The sequence below is a fragment of the Stegostoma tigrinum genome, chromosome 5 (assembly GCF_030684315.1).
Source record: "Stegostoma tigrinum isolate sSteTig4 chromosome 5, sSteTig4.hap1, whole genome shotgun sequence".
Taxonomy (NCBI): domain Eukaryota; kingdom Metazoa; phylum Chordata; class Chondrichthyes; order Orectolobiformes; family Stegostomatidae; genus Stegostoma; species Stegostoma tigrinum.
In genome coordinates, this window is record NC_081358.1 from 100,380,726 (window position 1) to 100,401,687 (window position 20,962).

The 20,962-nt window shown below is 49.1% G+C and overlaps 1 protein-coding gene across 1 annotated transcript in view; it reads left to right on the top strand.

The window, feature by feature from the left end:
* rhpn1 (rhophilin, Rho GTPase binding protein 1) overlaps positions 1-20,962 on the top strand; it is a 108,985-nt gene that overhangs the window by 16,436 nt on the left and 71,587 nt on the right. Inside the window, exons 2-3 of the mRNA XM_048529617.2 lie at positions 3,063-3,178; positions 7,013-7,141. Of these exons, the coding sequence (XP_048385574.2) occupies positions 3,063-3,178; positions 7,013-7,141 (245 nt within the window). The remainder of the gene's footprint in view (positions 1-3,062; positions 3,179-7,012; positions 7,142-20,962) is intronic.

A 20,962-nucleotide genomic window follows, 5' to 3' on the forward strand; every position in this document is an offset into this window, starting at 1 on the left:
AGTCAGAGTTATATGGCATGGAAACGGACCCTTTGGTTCAGCAAATCTATGCTGATCGGATATCTTAAATTAATCTAGTCCCATTTGCCAGCATTTGGTACATATCCATATAAACCCTTCCTGTTCATGTACCCATCAGGTGCTTTTTAAATGTTGTAATTGTACCAGCCTCCTCCACTTCCTCTGACACACATTTTCATACATGCATCACCCTCTGTGTGAAAATGTTGCCCCTCAAGTCCCTTTCAAATCTTTCCCCTCACCTTTAAAGCTATGCCCTTCAATTTTGGACTCCTGCTGCCCCCCCCCCCCTCCCTCCCATCCCTGGGAAAAGACCTTATCTATTCACCCTGTACTCGCCCCTCTTGATTTTATAAACCTCCGAAAAGGTCACCTCTCAGCTTCTGATGCTCCAGGGAAAGTGGCACCAGCCTATTCAGCCTCTTCCCCATAGCTAAAACACCCCCAAAACTGACAACATCCTTGTCAATCCTTTCTGAACCCTTTCAAGTTTTGCAATATCCTTTCTATGGCAGGGAGACCACAGCTACATGCAATATTCCAAAAGTGGTCTAACCAATGTCCTGTACAGCTGTAATATGACCTCCCAACTCCTATACTCAGTGCACTGATTAATAAAGGCAAGCATGCCAAATGCCGCCTTCATTACCGTGTCTACCTGGTAGTCCACTTTCAAGAAACTATGAACCTGCACTCTGAGACCTCTTCATTCAGCAACACTCCCCATGACCTTACCATTTAAGTGTATACGTCTTCTCTGATTTGCCCTTTCAAAACGCATTGCCTCGCATTTATCTAAATTACTCCATCTGCCACTTCTCACCTATTGGTCTATCTGATCAATGTCCTGTTGTATTCTGAGGTTCTTCACTGTCCTGTATACCTCCAATTTTGGTATCACCTGCAAACTTATTAACCATATCTCCTTGTTCACATCTAAGTCATTAATGTAAATGGCGAAAAGCAGGGGATCCAGCACCTATCCTCGTGGCACACTGCTAGTCACAGATCTCCAGTCTGACAAACGGCCCGCCACCACCATATTCTGTCTTCAGTTTACCAAAAGTCTATTTGAAAGTGTTGTGGCAGAATTACAATTGAGTGTGTACGAATATCATCTCTTTAGAGAGGTGAACAGCAGCATCAAGGCACCAAACATTCAAAACCAACTCTTTGGAGGGATACCCTGTTTGAATGTCTGACACAAGACATCCCAAGCACTGCTATACTTGGATCTTGTTCCTAGCAAGAGACTCCAAGGAAGACAATAGAAAAGCAATAGTGATATCCTCACACAACCCCTAGGTGAGAAAACATCCCCGTACCTGGTGGAAGTCCCTGGCTTGTGACTGACCAAAGACTCTAGGAACAGGCAGAGGTGATGTGAGGGTTCAGAGTAAGTGCATAAACTGCCTAATAACTAATATGAACAAACTTTCATATACCAATTGCTCCACATATAGCCAAGAATACAAATCAGACATGATTCTTGTCCAGAATCTCGGCACTAATTGAACTGGGTGAATTCTGTAGTAACTTTAATCGAATTGTAATCGTGGTAATTTTATAGCTAGTTCAAATGGGATCTTGTGGCATTGTGATTTTTCCCTACCTCTATGTGCGACAGAGATGTTATAAAATATCAGAATATGTTGTTTAAAAACTTCATTCGTGGCTAGTTCTCCTCTGTAATCCCCAAGATGATGTTGGCTGTATCTATCACATACTTCTGTTTGGCATGCGTATAGTCCAATGTGGTAACAACCAGGTTGCGCCTCATTTTAGATATGCCTGGTGCTTTTTCTGGCTACCTCCCTGCATTCTTCTTTGAACTAGTGTTGATCCCCTATTTTGTGGAGTAAAGGATATGATAGATGTAGGGTACACCTTGTGGTTGAATAGAATTCTGCTACTTCTAATGGTCCACAATGGATATTCAGTTTTGAGTTACTGAATTTGTCCTGAACGTATCTCATTTAGCATCTGGGTAGTATCACACAATATTGGCCATCCCTACCTTTCACTGTAATAGATTGTTTGCGACAGATTGTAAAGGGCAGGGATAGAGTTTTATTTTATTTCTCAGCACATACATACACCCAGGCTGGCAGCTGTGTTTCAGGACTTAGCCATCTTGGTGAGCAGTGGAGCTACTGAGCCACTTGTGATGATGGACATTGAAATCCTTCGCAAGGAAGACAATCTATTTCTTGCCACACTTAGTGCTTCCCCCAGCTGCTGTTCAACACACATTCGTGGGAATCTAGAATGACATATAGTCCAGACAAAGTCAGGACAGCATATTGCTTTCCTAAAGGAGATTAGTGAACCAGATGGGTTTTTACAACAGTGCTGATAGATAAGGGTGATCATATTTGATGTAGTCACCAGCCTCAATATTAACTACGTTTTCTCCCCACAATCATGACAAAGCCTGCTGAGATTCTCCATAAATTTCTGTTTTAGATTCAGATTTCCAAAAACTACAGTCCTTTATTTCGTTTCAGATTTTCTTTGTTCATTTACTTGAAGTCGTTAATTGAATTTAGGTTCCTTTGGCTGCTGTGGCAGGTGTTCAACCTGTGTCCTATAGAATTACTAGCAACGTTATCATTGTGTCACCATCTCCTCTGATTTGTTGAAAATTCTAAAGGCTTTTGAGAAATAGAAAACTGGATGGCTAACTCCTGTTCGTATTTACGATGTTCAATTATTAGAAAAAAATATTTTTGCTGGTAAGCATGTTAACAACAGATTGAAGGTAATTGGCAAAAGAATTATGGGCATTCAGTATGAGGGAGAGGAATATGTGGATGAAGTTTTTTATGCATAAATTGTTATGGTCGACATTCACTTGCTGAAAAGTTGTCTTAAACACATTCTGGGCAGGATCTTAGGCAGAGAGTAAGGAGCGAATTTGATTTATTGGCTCTTTTGAAAGGGCTCTTTAAAGGTACAATGGACCAAGTAGTGTCCTGTTTGTACTGTAAGAATATTTTATACCTTTTTATAAACAATTACTTTCTTCATTTTAATTACAGGGGTGTGATCCCTTTGCACAGACTCAGCGGAGCAAGCTACAGCATCGCCGAGCTCGAATTAACCAGCAGATTAACAAGGAGATGCGAATGCGAGCAGGAGCTGAAAATCTATTTCGGTGAGTACTGCTGTTTAGCTGATATTGACCGATTGCTCAACTTGTCCTACAAACCTGATTGTCTGAATGTGAGTGTTTTATTTAAAATCAAATTCCTGCTCTGGACTTTAATTTTTTTTTAAATTCTCATGCACACCACAGAAGAGGGACGAGACACTTTGATCCAACAAAGCTTTGTTATTTTCAGGGTACAACTTTGTACACACTATCATCCTCATCCGCCATGCCACTTCCAGTTACTTTTTTCTCATGGGTCAGACAAAATCTTTTGACCAATATAGAAAAACAGCACTGATTATAACTGCACATAGAGGGTCAATAGATGCTGATGTTGTAAGCCAGAACAAACCCCTTGAAAATGTATTAAAAAGATTAGTCTAAACCCTGACTTTACCTTATTTTAAAGGTAATTGTAAGGCATTGCATTCCAGGTGCAATTCGATTGGTCAAACTGTTGTCTTTAAGCAAAGCCACACTTTATTTTAACTGTTGTGTAAAAATGCAGACAAGATAAAAGAAGAATTGGCTTTTCTGTAATTCTATCAAGATGCCGAATAAAAAATATATATTAAGTACTACTAATTAAATGTTCCAATATAGTCGCGCCCATTTTCTCATCGGTGGCAAAGGCAAATTCAGTAAAACAGATTCTCTTCCTGCTGCTAAAATTGCATGTGAGACAATCTTTAGCTAGACAGGAATGGTTTGGTGAGACTTGGCGTTTAGTTAGCATATGGGCTGTAAAGACTATGGGAGTGAGTACAAAGGCATGGATGATCATGGAGGGAATAAGAGGGCATTAGTGGTAAGTTAGCATGAAGAGCTATTAGATGAAGGTTGAATCTTTAAGTTGGCATGGATTGTGGGGTCTGGGATTGTGTAGAGTATGAGAGGTGCAGGCAGTGCACCAAGACAGACCATCTATCAGATTGAATCCACACTTGACAGAGCTGTTAGTCTGTTTTTGATAGTCACCCACCATGATTCCCGGAAACCTAACTTCACCCCAAAATGAAAATCTGAAGTTCTGGCACATTTTATTAATGACTTGGACGAGGGAATTGAAGGATGGGTCAGCAAGTTTGCAGACGACACAAAGGTCGGAGGTGTCGTTGACAGTGTAGAGGGCTGTTGTAGGCTGCAGCGGGACATTGACAGGATGCAGAGATGGGCTGAGAGGTGGCAGATGGAGTTCAACCTGGATAAATGCGAGGTGATGCATTTTGGAAGGTCGAATTTGAAAGCTGAGTACAGGATTAAGGATAGGATTCTTGGCAGCGTGGAGGAACAGAGGGATCTTGGTGTGCAGATACATAGATCCCTTAAAATGGCCACCCAAGTGGACAGGGTTGTTAAGAAAGCATATGGTGTTTTGGCTTTCATTAACAGGGGGATTGAGTTTAAGAGTCGTGAGATCTTGTTGCAGCTCTATAAAACTTTGGTTAGACCGCACTTGGAATACTGCGTCCAGTTCTGGGCGCCCTATTATAGGAAAGATGTGGATGCTTTGGAGAGGGTTCAGAGGAGGTTTACCAGGATGCTGCCTGGACTGGAGGGCTTATCTTATGAAGAGAGGTTGACTGAGCTCGGTCTCTTTTCATTGGAGAAAAGGAGGAGGAGAGGGGACCTAATTGAGGTATACAAGATAATGAGAGGCATAGATAGAGTCGATAGCCAGAGACTATTTCCCAGGGCAGAAATGGCTAGCACGAGGGGTCATAGTTTTAAGCTGGTTGGTGGAAAGTATAGAGGGGATGTCAGAGGCAGGTTCTTTACGCAGAGAGTTGTGAGAGCATGGAATGCGTTGCCAGCAGCAGTTGTGGAAGCAAGGTCATTGGGGTCATTTAAGAGACTGCTGGACATGCATATGGTCACAGAAATTTGAGGGTGCATCCATGAGGATCAATGGTCGGCACAACATTGTGGGCTGAAGGGCCTGTTCTGTGCTGTACTGTTCTATGTTCTATGTTCTATGTTCTATTTGCTTCAATTGGATTAACATAGATCGAAATGTCCTACAGTGTAAATTCAGCAGTGTCATTTTTCACAGTTGAGGAAGAACATGTTAATACATGAAATTGGAAGGATTGCAATTCACTGAAATTAATGTAGGGAAGGAAACAGTGTTAGGAGTAATACTGGCACTAAAGAAAAGGGTGGAGTGAAAAAGAATGGGTGAAGGAGATTAGGGATCCTCCTTAATTTCTTCAACAGCATAAAACCCATCACTTCTTCCCTCTCTCAGTTCTGAAGAGAAGTCACGTTGGACTCAAAATTATGTCTTTCTGCTTCCACAGATGCTGCTGGACCTTCTCTAGCAATTTCTGCTTTTTATATCAGATGTCAAACATCTGCATTATTGTACTCTGATTTCATGCTTGACAGTTGAACTTCATGCACCAAAAGAGGTGTAGATAACATAGAATACCCTCCAGATGTACCATATCAATACCAGAAGTCTGACTATTCAAGTGGAAGTGTCCAGACATTGGACACATCTAATTGTTGCTGTTTGAAGGAATGTTGTGCCTTTGTTGTTATATGAATTCATCTCACTTATTACTCTGTTATGGATTACCAGAAATGGATCTGCTCCAGGAGCTCAATTTTCAATTAAGACTGACTAAAATTGCCATTCTATCTCATTATCATTTTATGATTAATTAAAATACATATTTATTTCTCTCCTTTACCATAATTCATATATGGAGAGGGACTGTTTTATTTTCAATAGCATGTAGGAAGCAATAGGAAAAATGCTAACCGTGTGTGCTGGAGGAATTCAACCTATCTGGCAGCATCTGTGGAGAACAGAGTTAATGTTTTGAGTCCAATATGGTTCTTGTCTACTCCAGTATTTTCTATTTTTTAAAATTTGAGTCTCTAGCATTTGTAGTATTTTCTTTGACTAATAATAGGATTGGAGGGGGGAGTTCAAATATTTTGTATGTAATATATGCAGAATGTCTCTGAAAGTTAGAAACAATAGGTAAATCAAGCTGTGCAAAGTATGAAATAAAGAACTTTCCTCAGTGTACCGCTTTTTGAATGCATTCGGTGTTGGCCACAGACCCAGAGATCCCCTTGGGGTCTGCCCTTTTGGATGCAGACAATACAGAGGGGCAGCCAGATACACTGTTACACTAGTTCATGTTCTAATGAGCAAAAAAAATCATTCCTTTATGAGAGAGAAGCAGTTTTAACCCTTTTGTCAGTTTTTGGTACAGTGTTTAAAAACTGTATGCACACTCTTCTGTTTATTTTTATCCACAGTTTCCCGACTTCCAATACCATAACAGCTTACAAGTATATAAAATCTTTAATGTAGATGATCTACTGCTATGACATTGTTAATGCTACTTTGTATCTGATTTCTCATTGCTTATACATGCAGAATGTCATTCTGAAATCTCTATCTGTCTTTTTGCCAGCATGGATGCGATTGAGAATGTGACTAGTAATATAAGAGAGAATTTTCACTTATTTATAATTGTCTATTATGTCATACTGTAGGGTCTGCACATCTACTGCAGCTGGCATACAGGGCCTTGGTTTAACACCTCACCAAAAGAGGACTCCTCAGACAACTTTGTATTGCTTCAGTCCCTGAAATAATTCAGGCTGGATTCTGTCATCAAGCCTGTAGTCAAATTTTAATGTGCAGTTTCTGACTTGGAGACAAGAATAGTTCCAAGTTCAATTTTTTTGGCACAGCGAAATTTCACTGCTATCCACTGGTTTCCTTTTTTGTTTTCAATTTATTGATGGCACATATTTGTAAATGACCATCATGTGAATTTTTTTAAAATTTCATTTTAAATTTTGATGTTCCAGGGCTACAACGAACAACAAGGTAAGGGAAAATGTGGCTCTGGAATTGAGTTTTGTGAACTCCAACTTACAGCTTCTAAAGGAAGAACTAGAGGAACTGAACAGCTCAGTGGAAGTTTATCAAAATGGAAAGTGAGTATTTTCTATGCTTGGGCTTTATATCACCTTGAAATTATTCCTAGAACTGGCAGTCAGTTTACAGAACTTATGTTTTTTTAAAAAAACTTTAGAAACATTCACCGTTCACCTGTTGTCTGGAGTGCAGTATGTTCCATCACTTCTGTTTTTATTTTGATTTGCGATTTGGATTTTAAGGTTCATATTTAGTTTTACTGTTAAGATATATTTCGGGGCGGAAAAATCTTGTATGCTAAAACAAACATACGATATGCATAGTCCTGAATTTGTGATCTCCATTTAAATGAGAGAAAACTATTTGTTCATTTAATCCTCACCACATCTTTTAGGAGCAGAGATTCAGTCCTGCAAAACCTGCTCTACCATTTCATTATTAGAGAGATGCGAGATGCTCCTTTGTAGAAAGGGGACAAAATTACAGCCGTAGACATGATAATATGGTTGTCTTAATTACTGAGGAAAATCCCTATTTCCTGTAAATTTGGGGTGTTGATAACCTATTGATCTTTTGTTGTGAACAGTAAATGCACAAACCAATAAATGAATTTCAGCCAAGGAGAAAATTAGATGTTGAATATATATTAAATATCAACTTCACCTAACTTTATCATTTTAAATTAATTTAGTACTTTATTACTTCCTTTGTAATTGAACAAATGTGGTAGTGTGGGAAATTGACTCACTGTTCATATTTAAATAACAGGTTGTGTCATGCAGTCCTTTTGTCAAAGATGCAGAAACTTGATTTATGTCACATCCCAAATTGTTGCAAGGCATTTCAATGTTTATTAAGTTTCTGCGGGTAAATTTTATCATTGTCTGGAATGGTTAGGTCTGTCTGGCAGGGAGGATTTGGCAAACTTGTTCACCCTGTGGTTCAGGTGCACCCTCTTCCTGGCATAGAAGGACAAAGGATATTGTACCTAAGTGCACTTTATTTTTCCTGTTAAAGAAACAGTTTGATCAAGTAAGATTGTGATAGAATGATTGATTGAAATTAGCATCTCACTATATTTAGAATTGTGCATGCAAATCTATAGCTTGCCAATATGTGATGCAGAGATAATGGGAACTGCAGATGCTGGGGAATCCAAGATAACAAAGTGTGAGGCTGGATGAACACAGCAGGCCAAACAGCATCTCAGGAGCACAAAAGCTGACATTTCAGGCCAAGAAGGGCCGAAACGTCAGCTTTTGTGCTCCTGACATGCTGTTTGGCCTGCTGTGTTCATCCAGCTTCACACTTTGTTATCTCAATATGTGATGCAGCCTGCTAGAAAATATTGCACAACCTTGTCATTCCTAATGGTATGCCTATTGAAATTAAGACTGAACCCTGTGATTCTTACTCTAATTCAATAGGTTTGAATCTGTGATCCTGTCGTTCCAGAGTAGGATAGCACTCTCTATAGGGCAGAAAACGAGAGTGTATAATCTTGGATGTTCTTAGAGCCCTATAGTACAGAAACAGGCCCTTTTGGCCCAAACTAGTCCATGCTGACCAAAATGTCTATCTGTGCTAAGCCCACTTCCTTCTAAACCTTTCCTATCCATGTATTTGTCCAAATGCTTTTTACATGTTTTAATCTACCGACCTCAACCACTTCCACTGGCAGCTGCTACCATGTGCATACCACCTTCTGTGCAAAAATAAATTGTCCTTCAGGTTCTCATGTATTTTTTCCCCTCTTACCTGAAATTGATATTTGTTCATCTAATTTCCATTGACTGTTTTGGGGCCTGTAGTACAACCTAGTAGTGTCACCATCCCCTTCTTATTTCTTAGCTCCGCCCGCAAAGCGGATGATCCCACAGTTATTTAATCTGTGACTACTGCTGTGATATCGCCTTTAATCAAAAATGCAACTCTCACCCCCCGACCCCGCCTTTTCCTCCACCTCTGTCCTGCCTGAAACACCTGTACTCTGGCACATTAAGCTGCCAGTCTTGTGCCTCCCTTAGGTACGTTTCTGTAATGGCTATAATATCCCAGCTCCACATACCATGCCCTGAGCTCATCAGTCTCTCCTCAGCCCTCTTGCAATGAAATGGATGCAATTTAATCCAACAGGCAATCCTCGCTCCCTGTCCTATTCCATCCTGAACTATCTCTTCTACTTGCTATGTCTAATTACTGTATTTCCGTCTAGCTTCACACTTGCCTCCTTGCTGCTTAAGAGCACCCACCCACTCCAACCATCGTCGCCAATCTAGTTTAAACCCTCCCTTGCAGCAGTGGCAAATTTGCCTGCCAAGATATTGGTTCCTCCTCCATCTCAGAATGCAACCTGGCCCTCTTGAACAGGTTACTTCTGACCCAGAAAAGATCCCAATGAAACAGGAATGTGAATCCCTGCTCCCTGCACTACCACTTCAACCACACCTTCATCTGCCATATCCTCCTGTTCTTAACCTCACTAGCACGTAGCACCAGAAATAATCCAGAGATACCACCTTTGAGGTCCTGGTTTTTAACTTTTTTTCCTAGCTCTCTATGGTCACTCTGCAGGACCTCATCCTTTTTCTACCTCAGTCATTGCACAATGACTTCTGGCTGCTTACCCTCCCCATTGAGAATGTTCTGCAGCTGCTCCGAGACATCCCAGACCCTGGTGCCTGGGAAGCAACACTCCATCCTGGATTCCTGTTGGCAGCCACAGAATTTCCCTGTCTGTCCCCCTAACTCTCGAATCTGCTATCACAAACATTCTGTTTACCTTTACCCTTTCCCACTGTGCTGCAGTGCCAGTTGTAGTGCCACCGACCTGGCGCTTTCCCCTGATTAGTTTTTTTGCTGCCAGTGATAGGAAGCTCCTGACTCCTGATCTCGCATGAATCTTCAAACTTTTTCATCTTTGCTCATTTCTGTAGCTGGGAAGATTCCTATATTTTGTCACGTTCATTTTTTTCGCACATCACGGTTTCTCATTTTTAAAAAGAAATGAAGAACAGTGCCGAGCATCACTGATTTAGTGGAAGCTGACTACGTGGTTGACCACTGTGGGAAGATCATTTTCTTTGAAGTGGCAGTATGATAGCTATCTTTGCATATGGGGACAAATAAAATTCAAGGTGAGGCAGTTCTCTGGCTCATTTACTTATATTTGATTAAAAATGATCACTTACAGTAGTATAGGAGTAAAATGCCAAATCTTTCAGTTGCAAACTTGAGAAAGAATTAAAAGAATTGGAACATTTTCTTTCCTGGCAGCACCTTCACAACTACTGTGGAAGAACTTTTATACATAAATGATTTGTAGGATAATGCTGCTGTATGGATCGCTTGCGAATGTTATGACAATGTCTCAAAGAAGAAAATTAGTTTATTTGATGGTACTTCCGTGCTAGCTCAGTGGGTAAATACATCACATCATCATGTGACAACCAGGTAATGTTAGCCAAAGAATAGGGGTCATGTTCAGGTTGGCAGCCCATAACGAGTGGAGTACCATAGAAATCAGTGCTGGGCATAGTTATTTACAACATATAATAATGAATTGGATGAGGAAGTTGAATGGGTGATAGCCAAGTTTGCTTATGTCAAAACTAGATGGGAAGGCAGTTGGTGAGGAAAACATACAAATAGGTTAAACGGGTTGATAAAAACTTGGTAGATGGAATATGATGTGAGTTTTTTCACTTTGGCAGGAGGAATAAATGAGCTGAATATTCTGGATGTGAGTTTGCTCGCTGAGCTGGAAGGTTAGTTCCCAGACGTTTCGTCACCTTTTTTTATTTGAAAAAAATATACTTTATTCATAAGATGTCCAAAAAATAAAACACATATTTATACACTTCCCCAGTCATGCAAGCCGCTCTGGGGTACCCAGGGGGTAGGTACACCAACTAAAGGGGAAAAAAAGAGAAGAAAAAACAAAGCAAAGAAAATACCCCGGCAGTCGTCACCCCACACAGTCCCTGTTGGCCCCCTGGCCAGTTGGGGAAGGCGCCAGCTGGGCCCAGTTACCAGATAGGGCCCTTTTTTCCCCCATTCTGGATGAGGGGTTTCATACGGTGGTCTTTCCCCACCGCGCCTTGGCGGCGGCTGCCCCAAGCTTTAGCGCATCCCTCAGCACATAGTCCTGGACCTTGGAGTGTGCCAGTCTGCAACACTCGGTCGGGGTCAGCTCTTTCAGCTAGCAGACCAGCAAGTTGCAGGCAGACCAAAGAGCGTCTTTCACTGCATTGATGGTCCTCCAGGCGCAGTTGATGTTGGTCTCTGTGTGCGCCCTAGGAAACAGCCCGTAGAGCACAGAGTCCCGCGTCACGGAGCTGCTCGGGACGAACCTCGACGATTACCACTGCATCCCCCTCCACACCTCCTGTGCATAGTCACACTTCAGAAGGAGATGATCGACAGTCTCGTTCCCCCCCGCAGCCACCTTGAGGGCAGCGTGCGGTGGCGCAGAGATTCCGGGCATGCATAAAGGATCTCAATGGCAGAGCCCCACCACCAGCCAAGCAATGTCCTTGTACTTGTATGAAAGTTCTGGCGATGAGGCATTCTGCCAAACGACTTTGGCAGTCTGCGTGGGGAACCACACAACGGGATACACACTCTCCTTTTCCTGAAGGGTCTCGGGGATACTACGTGCTGACCACTGCATGACGGCCTTGTGGTCAAAAGTGTTGCCTTTCAAAAATTTCTCCACGAAGGACAGGTGGTACGGGATGGTCCAACTACTCGGAGCGTTCCGTGGCAACGTGGCCAGGCCTATTCTTCACAACACCGGGGACAGGTAGAACCTCAGTAAGTAGTGACACTTGGTGTTTGTATACTGAGGATATACGCATAGCTTGATGCAGCCGCACACAAAGGTAGCCATCAGGGCGAGGTTGGCGTTCGGTACGCCCTTTTCCCCCATTTTCCAGGTCTTTGTACATGGTGTCCCTGCGGACCTGGTCCATCCTCGACCCCCCCAAATGAAGTGGAAGATGGCCCGGGTGACCGCAGCGGCGCAGGTCCAGAGAAGAGGCCAGGTCTGCGCCACATACAACAGTACCAAAAGCCCCTCGCACCTGACAACCAGGTTCTTACCCACGATGGAGGGGGACTGCAGCATCCACCTGCGCAGCTTCTGCTTCAGTTTGGTGTTACGCTCATCCCAAGCCTTAGTGCACGCACCAGCTCCAGCGAACCAAACACCCAGCACCTTCAGGCAGTCTGCCCTGTCGGTGAAGGGGATGAAGGAGCAGTCGTCCCAGTTCCCAAGAACATGGCCTCGCTCTTACCCCTATTGACTTTGGCACCCGAGGCCAGTTCAAAGGGCCGCAGATGTCCAACAGCCTACTCACCGACCGGCGATCGGTGCAGAAGACGGCGACATCGTCCATGTACAGGGAGGTCTTGACCTGAAGGCCTCCGCTGCCTGGGATAGTCACGCCCTTCAGGCTCATGTCCTCCCTGATGGATGCGGCGAAGAGCTCCACACAACACACAAACAAGGCAGGAGAGAGCGGGCAGCCTTACCTGACTCCAGATCTGACGGGAAAACTGTCCGATTCCCACCCGTTGATCGACACTGCGCTAATGATGTTGGTGTCAAGCAGCTGGATCCAATTGCGGATGCCCTCCCAAAACCCCAATTTGGAGAGGACGTCCCTCATGTAAGCATGAGACCCTGTCGAAGGCTTTCTCTTGGTCCAGGCTGATGAGGCAGGTGTCCACTCGCCTGTCCTGTATGTAGGCGATCGTATCCCTGATGAGCGCGAGGCTCTCAGCGATCTTCCTGCCCGGCACAGCGCAGGTTTGGTCAGGGTGAATCACCGAGTCCAGGACAGACCTGAACCGGTTGGCTATGACCTTGGCCAGGATTTTGTAGTCCACGTTCAATCGTGAAATGGGATGCCAATTCTTAATTTCTTCCCTCTTCCCCTTCCTCTTGTAAATGAGGGGGATGATGCCCTTCCTCATGGACTTGCACATTTCCCCTGCCCGAAGCGCACTATCGTACACCTCCAGGAGGTCCTGGCCGACCAGGTCCCACAGAGCGGAATACAGCTCGACCGGTAAGCCGTCACTCCCGGCAGTCTTATTCCTCTGCAAGGACTTGAGGGCTCTGGTCAGCTCGACCAGGGATAAATCGGCCGGTCCAGCCACTCCCTCGTGCCGTCCTCTACGACCTCCGTGATAGACAACAGGAACGACTCGGAGGCCGTGCTGTCCGTGGGCTTCGCGTCGTACAGTCCGGCATAGAAGGACCTGCTGATCCTCAAAACGTCAGGCCGAGACGACGTCACTGAGCCATCGTCCTCCTTCAGCCAGCTAAGCACAGAGCTCTCTTTATGCACCTTCTGAAAGACAAAACGCGAACACGTCTCGTCCTGCTCCACGGAGTGGACCCTGGACCGGAAGATTATCCTGGAGGCCTCCGCGGCGAAGAGCGAGGCTTGCTGGCCCCTCACCTTGTGGAGGTCCTCCGTGCCATCGGCCCCCATCCACTGCAGAAGGAGCAGGTTCTGCACCCTTTTCTGGAGTCGCGTCAGCTTTCCCCGCCTCTCTCTCACCTTCCGAACACCCTTGAGGACAAAGAACCTCTTGATGTTCTCCTTCACTGTCTCCCACCAGTCGCCCGGAGACTCAGAGGAGTTTCACGGTTCTCCAACCAGCGTATTCCCTCTTAAGCTCCTCGACGTTCTCTGGGGTCAACAGAGTCGTGTTGAGCTTCCACGTCCCCTTGCCGGCCTGCTGGTCGTCCTGTAAGTGACAGTCAGCCAGCAGGATGCAGTGGTCAGAGAAGAACACCGGCTCGATGCCGGTGGACCTGACCGAGAACACCCGTGACACAAACAGGAAGTCTATCCTTGAGCGGATAGACCCGTCTGGCCGCGACCAGGTGTACCTCCGCTGCGCTCCATCTGCAAGGGTGCTGAAGACGTCGAGCAGCTTGGCATCCTTCACAATGCCCATCAGGAATCTGGACATAATGCCCAGTTGACTCCCCCCCCCCCCCCCCCCCCCACCCACTGTCGCCACGCCGGATCTTCCATCTGCATCAATGATGCAGTTGAAGTCTCCGCCTAGGATGACCAGCCTGGACGAAGCCAGCAGGGGTGGAAGCCACTGCAGGACGGCCAACCGCTCACTCCGTACCGCTGGGGCGTACACATTGATCAGCCTCGGGAGCGTTCCTGAAGGTGACCTCAGCCACTAGGAGGCGCCCCCCCCCCCCCCACCACCCCTTGAACTTGAGAGATGGTGAAGTTGCGCCCTACAGCAGAATAGCCAGGCCCAAGGCGCGACAGTCGTTACCCCCCGACCAGGTCAAAGGCCCACAGGTCCAGGCGCCGGACCATTTCTCGTACCTGCTGAGGTGCGGTATCCTGCACTGCTGCAGAAACAGGAGGTCTGCCTTGACGGTGGTCAGGTAGGCCAACGTGGACACACATCTTGTGGTGGACTTGATGCTGCGCACATTAATGCTCGCAACTCGTACCCCCAATATAGGCAGTGACCGTAGTACCCTCCCCAAGTCCAAGGTCCAGCCCCTCCATCTGTCCCTTCATGCTCATTGCCCAGGCTAACTGCTGGATGCTCTCCGGGGTCAGGAAACCGTCCGTGCTGCCTTCCGGGTGGCATCCCCCCGTCGGGGGTACGGAGGCAGGAGAGCCCGGCTCTGGGTCAGGCTGGGGATATGCTGTTTCCTCCTTCCCACCTGGAAGTTCCGGGGGGCACTCGAAGGCCCCAGCGACGCGTGGCTGAGTGTCGGAGGGAGCCTCAGGACGCCTCCCGTCACCCAGAAGCAGGGTGCTGCTTTCCTTCTCCCTTGAAATCTTCCAGCTTCTGCTTTGGGCGGGCCTCCTCCGAATCCCCCTTGTGGGAGGATCTCTTACAGCACCCCTGTAGCTGCCTCTTCCCACCTGATGGTTGCGGTGCCTAGGCCCGCCGGCACGCCTTCCTCCTCGCTTTCTGGACCGGCGTCCACTTCCCTGGGTCTCCTGTCGCCTCCTCCATCGACTCTGGGTTGTTGGGGGGGAACGGAGCCTGCAGGGGCGCTTTGCTGGCCTCGGCTCCATCCTGCGGGGTTGGGCCCTCCTGCACGACCTGGCCCTCCTGCACGTTATGGGGATCCTGGCAGGGGCCTAGTGCCTTCCTTTCCTCTGGCGGGACTTGCACTGCATTGCCCCTGCCGGTGGTCTGGGTGTAGGTGGTCCCCCGCTGCGGGCATGCCCTATAGAGGTGGCCCGCTTCCCCGCAAAGGTTGTAGTTTTTTCTTTTGGGAAATCCTTTGCAAGGTGTACCTCCTCCCCTGCAGATGTTGGCTTTGCAGTCGGCTGCCACATGTCCTGACCTACTACAGGCATGGCAGACTTTAGGTTCCCCTGCGAAGGTCAGGTAGCCCTTGCTCCCGCCAATCGCGAAGCTGGACAGTGGGTGTACGATGTTCCCGTCCTCAGCGTCACCCTGACCTGCCTCTTACTGGTCCAGATCCCGAAGGGGTCCATGATGTTGGTTAGGTCCCCTTCCACCTTCACGTACCTTTCCAAGGAAGGTCAGGACGTCAACTGCTGGCACATGCGGATTGTACGTGTGTACAGTCACCATACGGCTCCTCTGCACCGGCATCACAAACAGCGGGACAGCGGTCAATACAGAGAGGGGGCCCTCACCTCCTTTCTCCTTGAAAGCCTCCCAGGAAGCACTCGCAAAGCTTGGCACTCCTGAAGGTTACATCGTAAAAACCTCCTCCGGGGAAATCCTGCAGGCAGTAAATGTCCACAGCAGTGAACCCACAACAGTCCAGAACAAAATAAAGACCCACTCTTTTGTGGACCGAGAAGAGGACAGCGCGACTGTGTTGGAGGTGGAAGGAAGACGCCAAGTGGAAGAAAGATGTCGGGTTGGCTGTACACCCTTGCAATGGATCCCTGGTGGATCTTAATGCTGGCTTTGGCCTAACGCTGGTTCAGGGGAGCAGCCAACCTGCAACGATGGCAGCGGCGAGTGCTCGTGCCCTGGGTCAGAGGGTCCGGAACATCATCCGCGTTTCCGTGAAGAAGGTGGATGAAGGTGCACCTGTGGACCGCACCTTCTTCGTGAAGAGGGTCCTATTGGACTGTTGTGGGTTCACTGCTGTGGACATTTACTGCCTGCAGGATTTCCCCGGAGGAGGTTTTTACGATGTGACCTTCAGGAGTGCCAAGCTTTGCGAGCGCTTCCTGGAGGTTTTCAAGGAGAAAGGAGGTGACGGCCCCCTCTCTGTATTGACCGCCGTCCCGCTGTTTGTGATGCCGGTGCAGAGGAGCCGTATGGTGACTGTACACATGTACAACCCACTTGTGCCAGCAGCTGATGTCCTGACCTTCCGTGGAAGGGGACCTAACCAACGTAATGGATCCCTTCGGGATCTGGACCAGTAAGAGGCAGGTCAGGGTGATGCTGAGGACTGGCGCGGACAGGATCATCATACACCCACTGTCCAGCTTCGTGATTGGCGGGAGAAAGGGCTACCTGACCTATGCAGGGCAACCTAAAGTCTGCCATGCCTGTGGTAGGTCAGGTCACGTGGTGGCCGACTCCAAAGTCACCATCTGCAGGGAGGAGGGACACCTTGCAAAGGATTGCCCCAAGGTAAAAAGCTGCAACTTTTTGCTGGTAAGCGGGCCGCATCTACGGGGCATGCCCGCGGTGGGGGACCACCTACGCCCAGGTAGCCGGCAGGGGCAATGCGGGGCAAGCCCCTTTTTCCCGCACCCCCCCCCCCCCCCAAAACCCGGATGAGAGGAAGGCACCAGGCCCCTGCAAGGACCCCCCTAGTGTGCAGGAAGGCCAGGTCATGCAGGAGAGACCAGCCCCGCAGGATGAACCCGAGGCCAGCAAAGTGCCCCTGCAGGCTCTGCTCCCCCACCCCCGGCCCCTCCCCGACAACCTGGAGTCGATGGAGGAGGTGACAGGTGACCCAGTGGAGTGGACGACGGTCCGGAACGCGAGGAGAAAGGCGTGCCGGAGGGCCCCAACTCCGCAACCATCATGCGGGAAGAGGCAGCTACAGGGGGGGCTATAAGAGCTCTTCCCACTAGGGGGATTTGGAGGAGGCCCCCCCAAAGCAGAAGCTGAAGACTTCCATTGAGAAGGAAAGCAGCACTCCGCTTCCAGGGGCCAGGAGGTGTCCTGAGGATCCCTCCGACACCCAGCCACCCACCGCTGGGGCCCTGGAGGACCCCCTGGAACCTGCAGGCGGGAAGCAGGAAACAGCGTGCCCCCAAGATGACCCAGAGCTGGACTCTCCTGCCTCCGTACCCCCGACGGGGTGGATGCCACCCGGAAGGCAGCACGGATGGTTTCCTGAGCCCAGAGAGCATCCACCAGTTAGCCCGGGCAATGGGCACGAAGGGACAGGTGGAGGGGCAGGACCTTGAACTCGGGGAGGGTACTGCGGTCACTGCCCACAATGGGGGTACGAGTTGCGAGCGTTAATGTGCGCAGCGTCAAGCCCACCGCAAGATGTGTCCACGTTGGCCTACCTGACCACCGCCAAGGCAGACCTCCTGTTTCCGCAGCAGTGTGGGATACCGCACCTCAGCAGGTATGGGAAATGGTTGGGCGCCTGGACTTGTGGGCCTTCGATCTGGTCGGGGGGCTGGGTAACCACTGTCGCTCCTCGGGCCTGGCTATTCTGCTGCGGGGGCACAACTTCACCATCTGTCAAGTTCAGGAGGTAGTTGGGGGCGCCTCCTAGTGGCTGATGTCACCTACAGGAACGCTCCCCTGAGGCTGATCAATGTGTACGCCCCAGCGGTACGGAGTCAGCGGCTGGCCGTCCTGCAGCGGCTTGCACCCCTGCTGGCTATGTCTAGGCTGGTCATCCTAGGCGGAGACTTCAACTGCATCATCGATGTGGGGACAGCGGGTGGAGGGAGTAAACTGGACGTTATGTCCAGATTCCTGATGGGCACGGTGAAGGACGCCAAGCTGCTCAACGTCTTCAGCACCCGTGCAGACGGAGCGCAGCGGAGATACACCTGGTCGCGGCCACATGGGTCTATCCACTCAAGGATAGACTTCCTGTTTGTGTCACGGGTGTTCTCGGTCAGGCCCACCGGCATCGAGCCGGTGTTCTTCTCTGACCACTGCCTCCTGCTGGCCGGCTGTCACTTACAGGACGACCAGCAGGCCGGCAAGGGGACGTGGAAGCTCAACACGACTCTGTTGACCCCAGAGAACGTCGAGGATCTTACGAGGGAATACGCTGGTTGGAGAACCGTGAAACCCCTGTTTGAGTCTCTGGGCGACTGGTGGGAGACAGTGAAGGAAAACATCCTTGAGGACAAAGAACCTCTTGGTGTTCGGAAGGCAAGGGAAGAGCGGGGAAAGCTGTCATGACTCCAGAAAAGGGTGCAGAACCTGCTCCTTCTGCAGTGAATGGGATTCGATGGCACGGAGGACCTCCACAAGGTGAGGGGCCAGCAAGCCTCGCTCTTTGCCGCGGAGGCCTCCAGGATAATCTTCCGGTCCAGGGTCCACTCCGTGGAGCAGGACGAGACGTGCTCGCATTTCGTCTTTCAGAAGGTGCACAAAGAGAGCTCTGTGCTTCGCTGGCTGAAGGGGGACGACGGCTCAGTGACGTCGTCTTGGCCTGACGTTTTGAGGATCAGCAGATCCTTCTATGCCGGACTGTACGACGCGAAGCCCACGGACAGCACGGCCTCCGAGTCGTTCCTGTTGTCTATCACGGAAGTCTTAGACGACGGCACGAGGGAGTGGCTGGACCAGCCGATTTATCCCTGGACGAGCTGACCAGAGCCCTCCAGTCCTTGGAGAGGACTATGACTCCCAGGAACGATGGCTTACCGGTTAGCTGTATTCCGCACTGTGGGTCCTGGTCGGCCAGGACCTGCTGGAGGTGTACGATAGTGTGCTTCGGGCAGGGGAAATATGCAAGTCCATGAGGAAGGGCATCATCCCCCTCCATTTACAAGAGGAAAGGGGAGAGGAAAGAAATTAAGAATTGGCATCCCATTTCACTATTGAACGTGGACTACAAAATCCTGGCCAAGGTCATAGCCAACTGGTTCAGGTCTGTCCTGGAGTGCACCTGTGCTGTGCCGGGTAGGAAGATCGCTGAGAGCCTCGCGCTCATCAGGGATACGATCGCCTACGTGTAGGACAGGCCGTTGGACACCTGCCTCGTCAGCCTGGACCAGGAGAAGGCCTTCGACAGGGTCTCTCATGCTTACATGAGGGACGTCCTCTCCAAACTGGGGTTCGGGGAGGGCATCCGCAATTGGATCCAGCTGCTTGACACCAACATCATTAGCGCAGTGTCGATCAACGGGTGGGAATCGGACAGTTTTCCCGTCAGATATGGAGTCAGGCAAGGCTGCCCGCTCTCTCCTGCCTTGTTTGTGTGCTGTGTGGAGCCCTTCGCTGCATCCATCAGGAAGGACATGAGCCTGAAGGGCGTGACTATCCCAGGCAGCGGAGGCCTTCAGGTCAAGACCTCCCTGTACATGGACGATGTCGCCGTCTTCTGCACCAGTCGTCGGTCGGTGAGTGGGCTGTTGGACATCTGCGGCCAGTTTGAACTGGCCTCTGGTGCCAAAGTCAATAGGGGTAAGAGCGAGGCCATGTTCTTCGGGAAGTGGGACGACCGATCTTTCATCCCCTTCACCGTCAGGGCAGACTACCTGAAGGTGCTGGGTGTTTGGTTCGCTGGAGCTGGGGCGTGCACTAAGACTTGGGAGGATCATATCACCAAACTGAAGCAGAACTGCGCAGTTGGACGCTCTGGTCCCCCTCCATCGCGGGTAAGAACCTGGTTGTCAGGTGTGAGGGGCTTTCGGTACTGTTGTATGTGGCGCAGGCCTGGCATATTCCCTGGACCTGCGCCGCTGCGGTCACCCGGGCCATCTTCCACTTCATTTGGGGGTCGAGGATGGACCAGGTCTGCAGGGACACCATGTACAAAGACCTGGAAAATGGGGGGGAAAGGACGTACCGAACGCCACCCTCGCCCTGATGGCTACCTTTGTGTGCGGCTGCATCAATCTGTGCGTAGATCCTCAGTGCGCAAACACCAAGTGTCACTACTTCCTGAGGCTCTACCTGTCCCTGGTGTTGCGAAGGATGGGCCTGGCCTCATTGCCACGAAACGCTCCGAGTAGTTGGACCATCCCTTACCACCTGTCTTTTGTGGAGAAATTTTTGAAGGGAAACACCTTTGACCACAAGGCCATCAGGCGGTGGTCAGCACGTCGTTTCCTCGAGACCCTTCGGGAAAAGGAGAGGGTGGATCCCGTCATGTGGTTCCCCTGCAGACTGCCAAAGTCATTTGGCAGAATGCCTCATCGCCAGAACTTTCAGACAAGCACAAGGACATTGCTTGGCTGGTGGTGAGAGGGGCTCTGCCAGTGAGATCCTTTATGCACGCCCGGAATCTCTGCACCACTGCATGCTGCCCTCGAGGCGGCTGCTGGGGGGATGAGACTGTCGAGCACACTCCAGAAGGAGGTGACTATGCGCAGGAGGTGTGGGAGGGGGATGCAGTGTTATTTGTCGAGGTTCGTCCGGAGCAGCTCCATGACACGGACTCCGTGCTCTACGGGCTGTTTCCCGGGATGCACACCGAGACCAACATCAACTGCGCCTGGAGGACCATCAATGCGGTGAAAGATGCTCTTTGGTCTGCCTGCAACTTGCTGGTCATCCAGCTGAAAGAGCTGACCCTGACCGAAGTTGCAGACTGGCGCACTCCACGGTCCAGGACTACGTGCTGAGGGACACGCTAAAACTTGGGGCAGCCGTTGCCAAGGCGCAGTGGGGAAAGACCATGGATGAAACCCCTCATCCAGAATAGAAAAAAGAGCCCTATCTGG